This window comes from Eretmochelys imbricata, chromosome 4, assembly GCF_965152235.1.
Source record: "Eretmochelys imbricata isolate rEreImb1 chromosome 4, rEreImb1.hap1, whole genome shotgun sequence".
Classification (NCBI taxonomy): Eukaryota; Metazoa; Chordata; order Testudines; family Cheloniidae; genus Eretmochelys; species Eretmochelys imbricata.
This window is the reverse complement of record NC_135575.1, coordinates 66,042,155-66,058,706: the sequence shown is the minus strand read 5'-3', so window position 1 is coordinate 66,058,706 and position 16,552 is coordinate 66,042,155. Positions and strand designations below refer to the sequence as shown.

Genomic DNA, 16,552 nt, shown 5'->3' with positions numbered 1-16,552 from the left:
GCTGAGCTAAGGAGGGAGCAGGAGCCCAAGTTGAGCTGGGGAGCAAAGCTGTGCTAAGGGAGCAGAGCCACAGCAATAAAAGCCACAGAAGCAGCCCACAAAGCAGGCCTATGCTGGGACCAGAGCCACAGAAGCAGCCCACAGAGCAGACCTGTCCTGGGAGCAGAGCTGCAGCAACCAGAGCCAGAGGGGCCAGAAAAGTAGCTCAGGGAGCTGGAGGCAAAGCAGTAGCAGTGCTGAGGCAAAGTGGAGCTGGAGCTGGGGCTGGAGCAATCTCTGGAGCTGGGTGCAGTGAGCAGCTGGGGAGAGAGGGGGACCCGGGGAAGCAGGCCCAGTGCAGGAAGATTCCCCCAGCCAAGAAGCCTTGCAGCCCAGACTTGGGGGAGGAAGGGGGATCGTAAACCTGAGTGGGGTGCTAGTAAGTGTGCCAGAAATCTTAAGAGGTTATCTGCTTCCTCTAGGTTTCTAGCTGTGAAAAGACTTGGCTTTCTCATAATATTTCAATTCTCTGCTCCTGGCCCAATCCAGATGTTCGGATGGATGAGAAAAAGTAACCATTCCCCCCCACCCCCCGCCCCCCAAACTTGTGAAAAAGGTGTGGCCCCCTCTAGGATTGAACTCACAACCCTGGCTTTAGCAGGCCAATGCTCAAACCACTGAGCTGTCACCTCAGTTTGTTTTAGTTTTAACTACAGTAAGTAGCATGTTAAAATAAAACACCATATGTTTTAATAACATCTCTGGCCCAGACCATTTCCTGTGAAATTAGTGATCAGCTTCTGTTCAGCGGCTTGAGGTAAATCAATTTATGGTTAATAATATGCAAGAAATGTCACAGAATGTTATAATTGGTGCTAAAATGATATGATATAAAAATATACAGATTGCAATGTTCTTCTTTCCCTTCAACATGAGTGAGATTCTTATTTTTTCAAGTACATCTTAATGATGAGCGATCCAGTCTCAATGAGGGTGATATTTACTGTCAGCTTTAAACTCTTCCGTGGCACTTAATTTTCTCACCTCTGCAAGAAGGTGGTGTGCTATTGCTTCTGCCTACTTATTCTAGTATTCCGCATCTTGTGTTTTCTCTGTAAAACTCTCTTTAGAAATAATGAAAGATATCTGATAAATTCTGAATCCTGGGTTATTTGTAATTGCCAATAAAATCTTTCAGTTAAAAATGTAGAATAATAACAATGGTAAGAGACATACATTTGCTTTATGTGAGGGGAATGAAAAATGAGATATAAAGGCGAGAGATGGGGTTGTGAGTACACACAAACATAATTGTGTTAGTAACATAAGAGGCTTAGCTTTGTGCAGATATTTAAGTCTGGTATAACAAGGATTTACAGCTTGAAAGGAAATACAAGTATTTAAGTTAGGGTAAAGCTCTTATAGTGAGGCCACTGAGATGATAATTTGCTAAGGGAGGTAGCTGATGCACTGTGTGGTATGCAGGGATTGCACCTAGCTGCCTGCTTGTAAATTGGACTTCAGTGAGATTTTGTCTGCTTAAGGGGTATGAGATGCCTAGATAAGTGGCTTCTTCTACCCAAACTGATCCTCTGAAAGCTTATGCCCAAATAAATTTGTTAGTCTGTAAGGTGCCACAAGGACTCCTCATTTTTACAGTAGAATAATTATGCTGGAATAACTCCCTTGGACACTCTCTGTTCTGGAATAGAAGTGACTTTATTTAGACAAGCCTTTCATTGTATATTAGAGCTCCATTATTATTAAATGTTCCATATCCGATAATTGTCCTTCAGTCAGACGTGATCCCTTTAAATCTGGATGAGTAGGAGAAAAATGGGTAGGAAAATCCTGTAGTTAAAAGGGGCTTGATGAAAGTTTAAGGGTATGGGTAAAATTTAAGGATACACCCAATGGATTTGTAAGGGAGTGTTTAAATGCTTGTATTTTTAACTGAAATGTGAAAAAACCCAAAGCATTACTTTCATTAGCTACAAAATACTCTACCTTCTTAGTAATTATTTATTTAAGGGGTCCAAAGGACCAGATTGTTAAATAGCCTTAGTCATATTCTGTTTGTCTTAATAAAGACCTCTGTCATGATATGAAATCCATTAAGTTTCCATTTGTGATTTGGTGATGGCTGATAGTAATATTGAAGGAAAATTATCATATCACTAGAATAAGGTTGAGGGCGAGAGTAATGTGAAATGCCCACTTCAAGGGAAGGAGGATGAAGTTTTTCTCCACCAAATGGTATTGCGAGAAGATTGTTGCTCATGTTTTGTGTGGCTGATGAATAGTAATCACAAAATTAAAAGTACCTTTCCAAATTCTGGAAAAGAGTATAACGCCTAAGTCAAGGGGATGTGGGTGCAGAAAATATGCTCCAGTGTTGGAGAGCTTAGGCAAGGATACTACTGTACCTGATGTATCTCGAGCAGAATGACATCTGTATCCCTGTCTACTCGCATCTCTTTCTTGGTCCTTAGTTGCTAACCAGCTTTACTATCTAATGAAATGTATTTTGCTGCTAAACACCTCTTGATTAAAATGGAAAAATTGTACTTTAGAGATGGCTCTACATCTGCACTCATCAAACCATATACAAACAGACATCGATCCGTCTCATCCTTGCATACTGTGAGACACAGCAGCTTAATGAATAGAGTGGTTTCTAAATGCTTAATAAAACCATATTGGATTAGGTTTGAAATTAGGAGTTACCAAATACTGTGTGTAACCATATGTTTAATGGTAGGGAAATGCAAATTCAATTGCTCAAATATTTGGAATTACAGATTGCATTTACCCTCCAGTGTTCACATTTCAGAGGACTGTTACATTTGTAGAAACAACAGCAGAAGTTGGGGAGGAATCCCATGCTCTGATTCAGCTAGTGGAACCATGGATCTGCAAAGGGCAGGAAGGGTCAAGGAATGGGGTAAAAGCTTTCTCTTTCCATCCCCTCCAAGTGCACAGAAGACCATCTGTGGGGCTCTAACCATTCTGTGCTCGATTCTCTCTAACCCATGAGACAAACAAAGTTACCCTCTGACAAGGACAATGTAACTTCTCCGATAAGCGGGTTTTGGAGAAACAGTTGTAGACTAGGGAGCCCTGAACAGCATAACTTATTTTTAGAAATTGTGTGGCTGAGGAACTCCAGGGAGCCCAAGAAGCAGAATGGATGCAAGGCCTCAACATGGACATCCTTTGGTGCACTCATGGATTCCCCGAGAAATGCAATTTTAATGGCAGATGAATTACCAGGAAACTGAGTTAGTTGACACTCAATTTCTAGTCCTCTCTGCAGGATTATCCTATGCCTTATAGAGAAGGATGGGCCCCTAGTTCAGGGCAGCAGGGAAGAATAGGGTAAAAAAAAATCCAGTTTAAATAAGCAAGTCCTTTCATATTAATCCATCTGCCTGTCAAGCAACTAAGGTTGTCACCGTGAAGATGAACACATTTGGAATTAAAGCTAATGTGTCATGCTTGGAAAGAAGGTTGTACTTGAGCACATCTTTCTGAAAGCTCAATCAGCAGGAAGCAGTGTGTGTTTTAAACTGTGAATTACTTTATTTATTTATTTTTAAAAAGGCTTTTGGATACTGCTACCGTCTTGTGGCTCTGTAGGAGCCCAGTGTCGATCACAAATCATTTTATATCCTCTTTCAAAAAGTTCCAGCTGTCAGAATTTATTTTTTTATCATTAGCAGTGTTTATGTGAATTCAGTGTGACCTACCAAGGAAAAATGAAAACTGAGTTACTTAGGTTTTGGTGCTGAAAGTTGGGCAAAACGTTGAAGCTGGTGAGCATAACAGCTGCCCTTCATTCAGGATAAATGTAAAGAAATAATTAATCTCCTTTTGAAGTAAGATAGCTGAAACAATAGATGCCACTACCCCAAACCCAGGCCCCATGCAAGGCTGGTCAGAAACTGAGCTTGGGGTGAAGGGTTTCAGTGGGGGCTGAATACAAATGCAGAAATCTGGGTATTGTTTTTACTGGGTGTGTGTAATTTACCAAGTTAGCTAAAAGTTACTTTGGTGTTTTCTTCCACAGAGTCTAGCTCATTGGGGCTTTTCGTCACAGAAACATGACTGTAATAAAATTAATTTTACTAGGCAGATATCTGGTAAAGATTGTCTCCTGCAGAGATCCCATCTGTGCTGGGCACAGGCCAGCTGCTGGCTTTGAATTGCAGTGTAGACACATCCTCAGCCAAGCAAAGGGAGATGTTTACTTATGGATTAGAGGTGACCACTATTTGTCTAAAAAGCTCTAGTAATTTTAATCTTTGAAGTGTCCAAGCATCACTAAAAACATGAGCATATGGATCTGAATTGTCTGTCAATTATTTGTATTCTGATCAGGCTTGGCACATTGTGGGTGCAACATCCCATCCTCCCCTGACCCTTACAGAGCCCCTATCCAACGAGGTTATAATCTGTAGGGGGAAGAGAAGATTTGACTGCTAGGATCCAGAAGCTGGAGGGTTAATCCCCTTCTCTTCTCTCTCCACCCCCCATCCCCTACTTCTAAGAGATGCCACTATATCAAACCCTCTGCCAAGATAATGATTACAGTGAAGAGATCTGGAAATTGCTAAAAATATATACAGGGTTAGTTATTAACTTTTCACCATAAAGGATAAAACATGCAGTAACCTGATTAAATGCTGCTGTTGCATTTTGAGGGATAGCCTACATTTTCTTGTCTTTCTCAAATGGATATTCCATTTATGAATATGAATGTACAGTTTTCTTAGTTTTATGTGGCTACTTATAAATTCAAAATGAGTTATTGTCATGCTTTCCACTTGTCTGGTTTGACAGTTTTTAAAAGTTCTCAATGTTTCCTTGTTTCACACTTTAAAAAAAAACCTATGCATCCATTCCTGGACAGCAAGTTCCAGAGCATTAAGGAAATTTGTCCTGTTTATTTCCTCTTCATCTTCAGTGAGTACCATATATAAAGCAACTCACTACTATAGCACTAGAATCAGTAGCATGTTTATTGCATGTTCTACCATCCTCATCTGGGCCAATAGTGAGGTTTGAACCCAGAATCTTAATTCTAAAAGCATAAACCTCCATCACTTGTGTTATAGGACTAAATCCCACAGCTGCCAAGCAAGAGCAAATTCATAAGCCTATTATATGGACTAGCCTCCAGCAGGGGACAAGTATCCTCTCCCCCCGCCCCCTGATTACACTAGGAGGCTGGGACTAGGACACGAGGGCACTGGACTAGGGCTCAGGAGACCAGAGTTTTAGTCCTGGCCCTGCTGCTAACCTGCAGCAAGTCACTTCATCTTTGTGTCCCCTCCCATATGATAGCAAGTAAAGTGGGCTGGTCATAAGGGAGGAAGTAAGCTGCACCCTTGAGGGCTTCAGCACACTATTTCCTACCTGCATCCAAAGAGGTACCCTGGACTGGCAGAGTTACATGCCACCCTTACTCAAGGCTGTGGCTAAATTCCACCATCTAGCCTTAAGGAAATAAAAAGTTGGTGTACTGGTTTCTAATTAGGACCCAATCCTGCTCTTACTGACTCAATTGGTGCAGGAGTGGGCCTTAAATTTGAATGAACTCTGATGTGTGAACAATGTTCTATAAAAGTCTTTGTTCTAGAAACTTGTCATGCTACTTCTCATGGGACCTCTTTTCTCTGGATCACTTCAAGCTCTCTCTTTGACATATGAAAACTCAAACGACCAAAAAGCCTCCATCAAATTCTACGTCACTAGCTTAAGCAGCTTCAATCACCAGCATAAAACCTGTGTAGTAGACAGGTGTTTATAAGGAGAGTTTATCTTAATGCATACCAAATCAATCCCTATGTAAAACCATCCTCCAAAGCAGAAAAATGTTAAACTTCTACTAAATTCCCAGTCTTACCTAAAAGGCAAGAGAAAGATACTTTTCACACATTTTGTAATGGCACTTCAAAACATGCCTGCTAAATATCTGTGAAAGTGTATGAACAAAGCTTTTCTTCTACACTAATTTTTCTTATGTATAAGGTGAGGCTTAATATAGAGTTGTCAGCTAAATTCACCCCAGCATCCCAACACTTGAGTTCAAATACTGTACAACAAATCCATTGTTTACATGCTCCAATTTTGGAGAGCAACAAAGAAATTATGCTGAATAGGCCAACTGGTATAGAGTTGCCAGCTGCTTGGCAGAACCTATAAATCCTTAAGTAGCTTGAAAAGTATTAGCTTTATTTGAATAGATTAAGAAGATTAATAGAAGATTAAGGCAAAATCATCCCTCCCATGAAGAAAAAATAATTTGTGGGAGGAAAAAATGTGACAAGTTGACAGTGGGTTGTAGTTTCCTAAGCACACGAGGCAGATGGGAAGGGTGTTCCTGACCTGCAGAAGCAGTGGGGTCATAGCCCTCTAGATGCATGAAGTGACATGCCATGGGTTTCAGAATTTCCCTGCAAATCTGAGTTTAGTCCACCATGGGTCCCTCCTATACTGGCAGCACAGCTCACCTAATTTTTTAAAAAATGAAATGTTTTCTCTGCAAAACGCATTGTCCTTTTCAAATGTCTCACTTTGGGCTGGGACCCCATGGTGACAGAGTAAGAAAAAGTTTAGCATGACAGTTAGTTAGCACTGCAAGAAGAACTATGAACTGGAGCAATTCTGTAGGCTTGCTAGGGAATGTTGCTATATATTGTAGTGCAGCTGGACACTGACTCCATTCACTCTGACCTTGCAGAATGCCAACCATGCACTATGTCACAGTTCAAGGCTACCTGTGTTTTTGAGCCGTCTTCCACTCCCATTACATACACCCAGGCCTCTTGTCCCCACCTGTCCTGTTTGGAAATATGTAAATCTCCCACTTTCAGACTGTCCTCTACAAACCCTTTATACCAGCTGTGATAGCACAGCAAGGCCAACTGGGTTCCATGACAGCAAGCTTCCCTTTAGAAACTGTGACCAGCAGGTGAATAGTCACTCAAAATAGTCTTTTCAAAACCAAGCGTAGCTTAACCTCAACAGTAGGATCAAAGTGTAGCAAGGGACTATTTTAACATAAGTTTCCACGCATATCTATCTTACCTAAAACTTAGATAGGTCTAGCTTCTTCCAGGCACCCCCACATCTGGGGACTTTGTTTCCTACCTGAAGTACAAGCTCCAGGGTCCCCTGCTAAGCAGTCTATCTCCACAGAGTCAGAGGTAAACTTTAAAGTGAGTAATGCCTGCATTGCCCCATTCACCAATACTTAAAGGGACAATCTGAAGCTATTGTCTCCTTTCCTGAAGATGAGTAAGTAACTTCTACTGGAATTAACCCCTGGTAGTCATATAGCAAACAAAGGTGTATGTATAATATTCATTTGCAGGTGTTTCCCATGTCCTTCACGCATTGTTCATGCAGGAGCCCATAGGAACTTTATGAGGAAGAAGGGGGACAGTTGCCATATTTTCTCCAATGGTAAAATAGGTTGAAGGAGAAGAAGGAATGCTTTCCATGCTAGACCATGAGGTGGAGGAGCTGTGGAAGAGTGCTACTTACCCAAGCCAGGGAAAGGAGTGAGAATTGCATTCATCCCAGTTTCCCTTTACTTTAATCTCTGGTTGTGCCTATTCTTCATCCAGTTTTATGAGGACTGAAGTGGAATTCCTGCTTTTCTTCCCCCCTCTACACACATTGCATAAGGGAAGAGGTTATGCGGCCCCAAATCAGTGCCTATTGTTTCAGTGTTTATTATGTTCAGCTAGATGAAGCAATAGTGAATTCCACGATTGGGTTGAGCTGCAATTAAAGTGGAAGGTGGTATAACTCCTTCCTAGAACAAAAAACCCCTGAGCTTTCATCGCTTACAATGATACTATGAAAACAGACCCATGTATAATATCCACATAACACATCAAATGAAAAATCACTTTGCTAGACAACGCTGACCATATAATGTCTACGGTATCCCTCTCTTTTTACAGGCTACAGTGAATTACAGACACTCACACTGAAGGAGTGCAATTCTGGCCCTCGTGAAATCAATGGGAGTTTTGCCATTAACTTCAGTGGAGCCAAGATTTCATCCAAAGTCCTGGTTAAATATAAGACAAAGTAGTTTGCCATTTTGAAGTCAGAATGTTGTGTGTATATAGCCTTTTTAGAGTTTTTCTGTGTATTTACAGATTACCTATTTAAAATAGAGATCTCATTTGTAAATTAATAGGGTACAAAATGTCTGTCAAGTATGGCTTTTGGTAAGATTTTACTCACTTGGAATGGAACTTTAGATACTTAGCTTGATTTTAATTTGAAGATGGACATGAACACTTCATTGCTAGCTGGTTAGATTTTTTGACAAAGACAATTCAGCCATTCCTGCAATGTGATATTTTAGTTTAGTTAGTGATCCTGTCTGTTAAAATTCTGTCAAAACTGCTTCACTTTTCTCAAATTCAACTTGACTGAAATGTTATCGTCTCTCCCAAAGCCATGCAGTGATGCGGGTAAATCGCAGAGCTGGGAGCCTGGATGTCTGCACTCTACTCCTCTATACACTTGCGTAGCACTTTACAAACATAATTTAGGTAAAAAGTCTGTAAAATAGAAATGTATTTACTGAGGGGGAGATGGAGGCCCAGCAAGGTTAGAAGCTTATTAATTAAATCACATGAAGCTATACACAATATACGACTGCTTATTTATACGATCAGAGCCTTAGTAATGGACTGGGACCCCATTATGCCTGACTGTACAAACACAGAACAAAGATGGTATATGCGCTCCAAATAATAATTTTACAAAGGTGGTAGTACACAGTATGCTTTCATTAAATGAACTGTTTTTACATTAACATTTAGTACAAAACAATACACATTTTGTGAAGAGCATGAGAAACAACTTTGCAGTTTAACATAAGTACACTTTTACAGTCAACTGCAACATTTTGATCAGCCACCAAGCATTGTATTAATTTTATTTAAAAGAAGGTGGACTCAGTTTGTCACACAGCAATTGCGTAGTGCACCTTCAAACTGAATTGCTTTTGAAAATAATTAAACTTGACATTTGAGTCATTTGATGGTAGTCATAATTTCAGTTGACATTTCATTTTTACATCTGTAAAAAGGCTCAAGTTAGACTCTGAATTTTTAATTCTGGATTAACAAGAAAATTGTGAAGGAGATATTAGAAACAGGATTTAAATATAAATGTCCCTACTGATGCAGAAAAAATGGCCAGTTTTGCTGATTAGATGGCAGCATCTGTATATTGTTAACTTAAGCCTGGTCTACACTGGAGGGTGGGTGAGCTAAGTCGGTGTAAGTTATGCAACTTCAGCTATAAAAATAGCATAGCTGAAGTCAACTTACTTAGAGCTACTTACCTTGGTGTCTTCACTGTGGTAGGTTGACTGCTGATGCTCCCCCCGTCACCTCTCCCTCTGCTTCTTGCTCTGGTGGAGTACTGGAGTCGATGGGAGAGCGCTCGGTGGTCGATTTATCGCGTCTTCACTAGACGCGATAAATTGACCCATGCTGGATTGATCGCTCCAAAAGTAAATGTAGACATGCCCCGAGTTTACACTTCCTTTTATAACCTACAGAACTACTCAAATAGTCAAAACACAGAAGGGTCTAGAACCATATCCAGATAATATAGGGAGAAGCAACAGGCAAGCATAAGAAAATCTACATGGTGCTAAGGATAATAGCAAAGATGGTAGTCCCCCACTTACATGGTTAACACTTTTTGTTTTTTACAAATGTATATATGCCATTAATTTTAAACTTCATGTATTTCTAAGGATTGCCACACCAAGACTAATGTGGACAGAAGCAGAGAAATAAAGTTGAATATAGTCTGCAAGATAGTGACAGATGAACCCAAATTGATAGACAAAGAAATTTTTGAAAATAGCTGCAGTGATATATTCCCTCCTTTTTCCCCTCACCCCACAAACCCCCCCCAGCATTATTTCTTTGTGGTCCTATTCTTTTATATTATAATATCAAGTATACACATAATGTAGGACAACAAGCAAGTCATTTAAATATATTTAAGGCAAGATCTTCACCTCTTCGGATTGTTCTGAATAATAAAACAAACTGAATCGTAGGGTTGTAGTTTTAAAAAAAAGAAAAAGTAACTTAATCCAATAGCTTCACTCTTTGTGTAAATCATTTGTCAGGGCTGGCATACTGTAATGGGAAATGGGCATGACAAATAGCATAACCACTGGACACCTCCAATTTGCCTTAAATGCACTAATTTGTAAATGTAGCAGACTGACTGGAATTTGAAATAAAGCAGGTAAACGCAGGCCAGGTCAGTACAAGGCTCTTCATGTCTTGCCAATCTCCGTCAACCATGCCCTACAGGTTTATTAGTTTAGAGATTAGTTTAGTCTCCATTGCCATTCAGACCTTGGGCTCTCTGCTGAGACTCATGATTGACCGCTTACTAGGAATCAGACTGAAAAACCTCCAACTAACTTCACATAGGCTACTGAGGGGCACTTGCATGGTAAAGAGCTGGGGTTACTACTAATCTGTCAGATTAGAACTGTTACCTAGAAGTGGTGGTAATGCGATAAACAGCCTCTCTCTGAACCATCCAGTCTGAAAATCAAAACTCTGTAATGCGGTTCTCTTCTTTCATTATAATCATTTCAGAAAAATATCACCCAGGTCTTGGGTGTGGTATGGAGGGCAACCCCTACTCTCCAGATACTGGCACTATGGGGTGTGCACAGAGATTTGACTCTGTGCTGCCCCTCCCTCCACAGTTGCTGGCCAAACGTGAGGAGTGAAGTGAGCTGCATGCTTAAGGGTTGTACTTACTTACTTTCCTTCCCTATGGAGCAAGAGGGGAGTAGGGGAAAAATTGTGACAGAGTCACAATTCATTCCTGGGGCTGCCCAGTCATTCACTGCCTCTTATGCAGGGTCCAGGATGAACCTAAAGGATCAAGAAGGTCTTTATTCTTGCTTGTCTGCCTGGTTCAGAAAGCAAGATACAGCTGGAGATTGTGGTGAGCAGAGGCAACTCAGTGTCAGAGAGCTGAATGTTCTGTAAATTCTATTTTTGGGGAAATATAACTCCATATCAATGGCTTCTAAGATTAATAAGAACAATGTGTCTCTGTCCTGGTTATTAGTTTTTAATATCTATTGTTTCAAACGACAGCAAGAAATATTGGTCCAGTTCCTCACCTGGCTTAAATCTGTGTACAACGTTGAGATCAATGAAGCTTTGCCGATTTCTACCAGCTGAGGATCTGGCTCATTACTGCTATGAAACAAGCTCTAAATGTAAGAAGTGTTTAGAAATGCTGTGTGTTCCTAGTAATATAACTTGTACATTGTGAGTGAGGCTGGGATTAATAACTGGGCAAGCATAAGGTCAGAGACTGACAGGTGAAGACTGTGCCAGACATTCAATGATTGCCCCCTCATAATCCATTAGGTACCCACCTCTATATACACACACACACACACACACACACACACGTCAGAGTGCATGTCAATTTATTTGGCTCCTACATTAGGTACCTAGAAGTGACCACGTTTTTTAGACATGCCGAGCACATATATACAGCTCCCCTTGGTTTTACTGGAAAGTCTCAGCATGTTTGAAAATCTTAGACTATTTATTTAGGTGTGTCTATTTGGATTTTGGTGCCTCACTTCAGGCAAAGTTTTGTGTGTGTGAAACTATATGTAGGTGGCTATATGAACAGACAGCAATGCAGCAATAGTGGAGACCCTTCTCAGCAGGTTCTGCCAACAGTGATGAACAGAAAAGCATGAGGCTTTCGTATTGACATGTCCTGCATTTCTGTGCCCTTTGAAAACAGACATCATATACTTTAATTTTGTTTAAAATCAGAAGATATGTTCCGTTCATTAAGTAAATTCTGACAGCAGTGTGGCCCAGAAATCTAGGCTTGCACAAATTTTTCACTGGAAAACAAATTCATCCCCAAACAGTTCTTTATTCCTTTTCCATATATATTTTCCACGGGGGAAAATAACCTCCCTATTTTCTGACCAGCAGTAGTCCTAAGGGTCTCAGGAAGCTGCCTGAGGTTAGAACAATATAATTCTACACATCCCTGCCACAGGCCATGGAGAAGATCTCTGCAACATCACTGGTAGGGGGGGAGAGAATTGTGGGTGCGATGGAGATACAATCATACGCTTCCACACACTTCGTGATGACTTTTAGCCTTAAACCCCACGTTTGTACAAGCAACACATGCTGCTCTTCCCTAGGGTCTGGATTTGTTGCTGTAGCCCAGCTACAGAGTAGCCTGGCAGGTTGGGGCTGTGGATTTCATCCCTCTGTCCCTGGAAACTTCTGCATGAAGCAAAGCCCTTTCAGGCAGCATTTGGTCCTTTCAATTGTTTGGTCACTAGGGGGAGTCTCACTCCATTTTGAAATTGTATGTGCAAATCGGATCATGATACATCACATGCAATTTGACCTTCAGCAAAACCTGTTTGATAACATAGAAATGACCATGAATTTTTAGTATAACCAATTACAAAATGTTACCGTGACAGCCAGCTTTGATATGGAATGTGCTGCATGAAAAAGTCCGACTATTAAGAAAATGCACAATAATTGGTGCCTGTCAATAAACGTTTAACTGTATATGTAATTTGGCAACAAACTTACACTTCTTACATTGAAGGTATTGCTCAAGTTCCAGAATAAATGTTATTTACATAGTTCCTCACAATTCTACTTCAACTGAGTAGATTTTAGAAAATAATTCAAGAATGATGCCCAAGGTACTAATAGTTGCATAATTTAAATGGAACTGTAAAGTACTTCTTTGTCAAACAAAACAAGATGATAATCAATGAACGTTGTTGACTATTTGAACAACAACAAAAGCTTTTACATTCAAAACTATAAAGTGAATAGCAGATTCAGTTTACCATAAAAAATGTCACTTTAATAGATAACGTCCTAACAATACAAAACAACGCCCCACTCCAACAAACCTTGCTTCAGTGATGCTATGGTTACTTTGTTTACAGGTTGTTTTGCATATCAGCCCTAATACACCAGAACAAACAATATATTAAAACAAGTGTTCTGCCTTGCAAAGAAGTAAAATATTAAGAACCCAGAATTAACATTCCCTTTATCCTCCAACCTGCAAAGGCGAATTAAAACATATCCTGATTCAATGATAACTTATAGACCAATGCACTCTAACACAGAAAATTATAAAAATATCTGAAACCCTTTGAAGGCCAGTTTTTGCTCCTACAATCATCCAGAAAGACAACACTGGCATCTTCCAATATATTAAAAAATATATATTTCACACTATCTTTCACTTGTTTCAGGCCTGAAACAAACTGCTGAATTTTCTCAGTTGGCATAAAAAAATCTTGAACAATGAATATTCGCCTGTCTCTTGTTAGCGTTAAGATCTATTAATCAGCTTAGAAAATTTCACAGATTGCCGTCTTCTTAGAGTGTTTTTATTAAACAGTAGCACCATCTGCTGGTCCAAGCAATCCCTTCAAATTTTAGAAAAAGCTGTAGAGAGTGACCCAGCCAAAATGACGCAAAATGCTATGGAGAGTAACAGGTAGTTTTTCAATCCCTATGTAGTCAAAGAAAGAGAAGAAAAATGTAATATCATCACTTGTATATAAAGCAGTGTTTGTTTTTAGAAGGGGGGGGAGTAAAATGAAGGTGAAGTTGCATTGTTCACAGTAGATTGCATGAATAACTAAAAAGGAGTACTTGTGGCACCTTACAGACTAACCAATTTATTTTGAGTATAAGCTTTCATGAGCTACAGCTCACTTCATCGGATGCATACTGTGGAAAGTGTAAAAGATCTTTTTATATACACACAAAGCATGAAAAGATACCTCCTCCCACCCCACTCTCCTGCTGCTAATAGCTTATCTAAAGTGATCACTCTCCTTACAATGAGTATGATAATCAAGGTGGGCCATTTCCAGCACAAATCCAGGGTTTAACAAGAACATCTGGGTGGGGGGGGGGGGGGAGGAAAAAACAAGGGATTTGAAGTTTTTTTGTTGTAACAACTTTCATGTCTGTAATCACGTGACCACAGAGATTGAAGTGTTCTCCGACTGGTTTATGAATGTTATAATTCTTGACATCTGATTTGTGTCAATTTATTCTTTTACGTAGAGACTGTCCAGTTTGACCAATGTACATGGCAGAGGGGCATTGCTAGCACATGATGGCATATATCACATTGGTGGATGTGCAGGTGAACAAGCCTCTGATAGTGTGGCTGATGTTATTAGGCCCTGTGATGGTGTCCCCTGAATAGCTACGTAAAAGAATAAATGGACACAAATCAGATGTCAAGAATTATAACATTATAAACCAGTCGGAGAACACTTCAATCTCTGTGGTCACGCGATTACAGACATGAAAGTTGTTACAACAATAAAACTTCAAATCCCTTGTTTTTTCCTCCCCCCCCTCCCCTCCTCAGACGTTCTTGTTAAACCCTGGATTTGTGCTGGAAATGGCCCACCTTGATTATCATACACATTGTAAGGAGAGTGATCACTTTAGATAAGCTATTAGCAGCAGGAGAGTGGGGTGGGAGTAGGTATTTTTTCATGCTTTGTGTGTATATAAAAAGATCTTCTACACTTTCCACAGTATGCATCCGATGAAGTGAGCTGTAGCTCACGAAAGCTTATGCTCAAATAAATTGGTTAGTCTCTAAGGTGCCACAAGTACTCCTTTTCTTTTTGCGAATACAGACTAACATGGCTGTTACTCTGAAACATGAATAACTGAGTTTTCTGGAATGACATTTATTAGAAACAAATTTTAAGTGAATACTCATGGAAAGTGAATCCCAAGTTCAGTGCTTACAACAGAAGAGTTACTCTCTTCCAGTCAGGGAACCGAACATGGTTGTTGTGTCTATTCAAACCCAGCCAAACATTGCTTAAATAAGGCCTATGAAGTTAATGGGAGTCTTTCCATTGACTTCAAAGGGAGCTGGCCTCGGTTCATAAAAAATCTTCACAAAGCAGCTCATGGTGAGTAATCTACACAGCCATATATATTTTTATATAGGAATTAGTCACAAAAACTATTCAGCAAATAACTTTGAATGTGTTCGAGAAATTTCATTCTACTCCAGGGCAATTCTCAAACAGCAAAAGAGGCAAAATTAGTTGAATAGATTCTTACAAATTAACTGGGCAACTTGAGTTCTAATCCTGGTTTGGACACTGACTTGCTGTGTGATGTTGGCTCAGGGAGGTTGGCTGATCCTCACTTTCCTCATATATATGTAGCTCAGACAATGATATTTACCAACTTTACTTAAAGTTAAGCATGTGCTTATGGGTATATACACACGGCAATACGAGGCCTGTGGCATGGTCGTGGCTGGTCCAGGTCAGCTGACTCAAGCTCACAGGGCTCAAAAATTACAGTATAGATGTTCAGGCTTGGTCTGGAGCCTGGGCTCTGAAACACTGCAAGGGGGGTGGCTTTCAAAGCCTGGCTGCTCGCACAAGCATGAATGTCTTCACTGCAATTTTTAGCCTCAACACCTGAGCCCTGCGTGCCTGGGTCAACTGATTTTGGGCTGCAGGTTTTTATGTCAGTGTGGATGTACCTATAAGAACATGCTTAAGTATGTGAGTAGTCCCTTTGAAGTCCATGACACTTTCATGTACTTGCATGATCTTAAGTGCCAATATCTTTAAGGATCTGGGTCTTAGGCCCTTTCCCAACAGAAGCGCTTAACTCTCATGGATTTTAATGGGAATTAGGTGCATCATCCCTTATATGGGTCTATTTGCCTAATGCACTAGACAATGTGACTCATGGGACAGTGGCACCACCAGCTCTAGAAGTTTGTTCAACTTTCACAAGGGAGACTTTTAAAGTGAAAATGGCTTTTCAATGTTTTTTCCAAAAATAAAATAAAAATCAAAGCTCTTCAGTTTTATGTAAATTTCACAAACTACAAGCAAGCAACTGTTCAACTAGGGGGGGAAAAAAGTATGACAAATATTTCATCCAGCTCTAGTTACAGTGGTAGCATTTAGTAATCTCTCTAAACAGCAGAGACTAATTTTAGCGGTATTCCCATTTTAATCTTTCAAAATGTAGGACTTCTAAAGTATACAATTTTTAAAATTACAGCAAAGTATATTGTCTACTCATGAGACTTCTAAAATCTTCTTTCAGACATCCAAAAATAGTACTCCATTAATCTAAAACATGTTATAGCTACCTTTGTCCTTGTCAATCGAAAACATGTTTAATATCCAAAAAGTCTTTTGGTTATATTCTTAAATAATCCATTTGTTCTTGGGCTCTTGCCTCCTGATCCTGCAAAAAGTCCCTCATGCTTTCTCACTGCTTTTTATACAGATGTGGAATTCAAGTTTTCATTCTTCTAAAGTGAATGAAAGCTCCCCAAAGTCACATCAAACTTTTTTCTTAGAAAAAATACTCTGGCATGACAATGGTCAAAGCTCCATCTTGCATCTGCCCACTTCTGACAGGTGCAGAAGAAGTCTCATGGAGACAGCATT

General features: G+C 40.0%; 1 protein-coding gene across 3 annotated transcripts in view; it reads right to left on the bottom strand.

The window, feature by feature from the left end:
• Positions 1-12,920: 12,920 nt before the first annotated feature.
• Positions 12,921-16,552, bottom strand: part of TMEM144 (transmembrane protein 144) — a 28,251-nt gene continuing 24,619 nt past the window's right edge. For all 3 annotated transcript variants that reach the window (XM_077814484.1, XM_077814486.1, XM_077814485.1), the window contains one exon: positions 12,921-13,599. In XM_077814484.1, the coding sequence (XP_077670610.1) occupies positions 13,516-13,599 (84 nt within the window). In that variant the 3' untranslated portion in view covers positions 12,921-13,515. The remainder of the gene's footprint in view (positions 13,600-16,552) is intronic.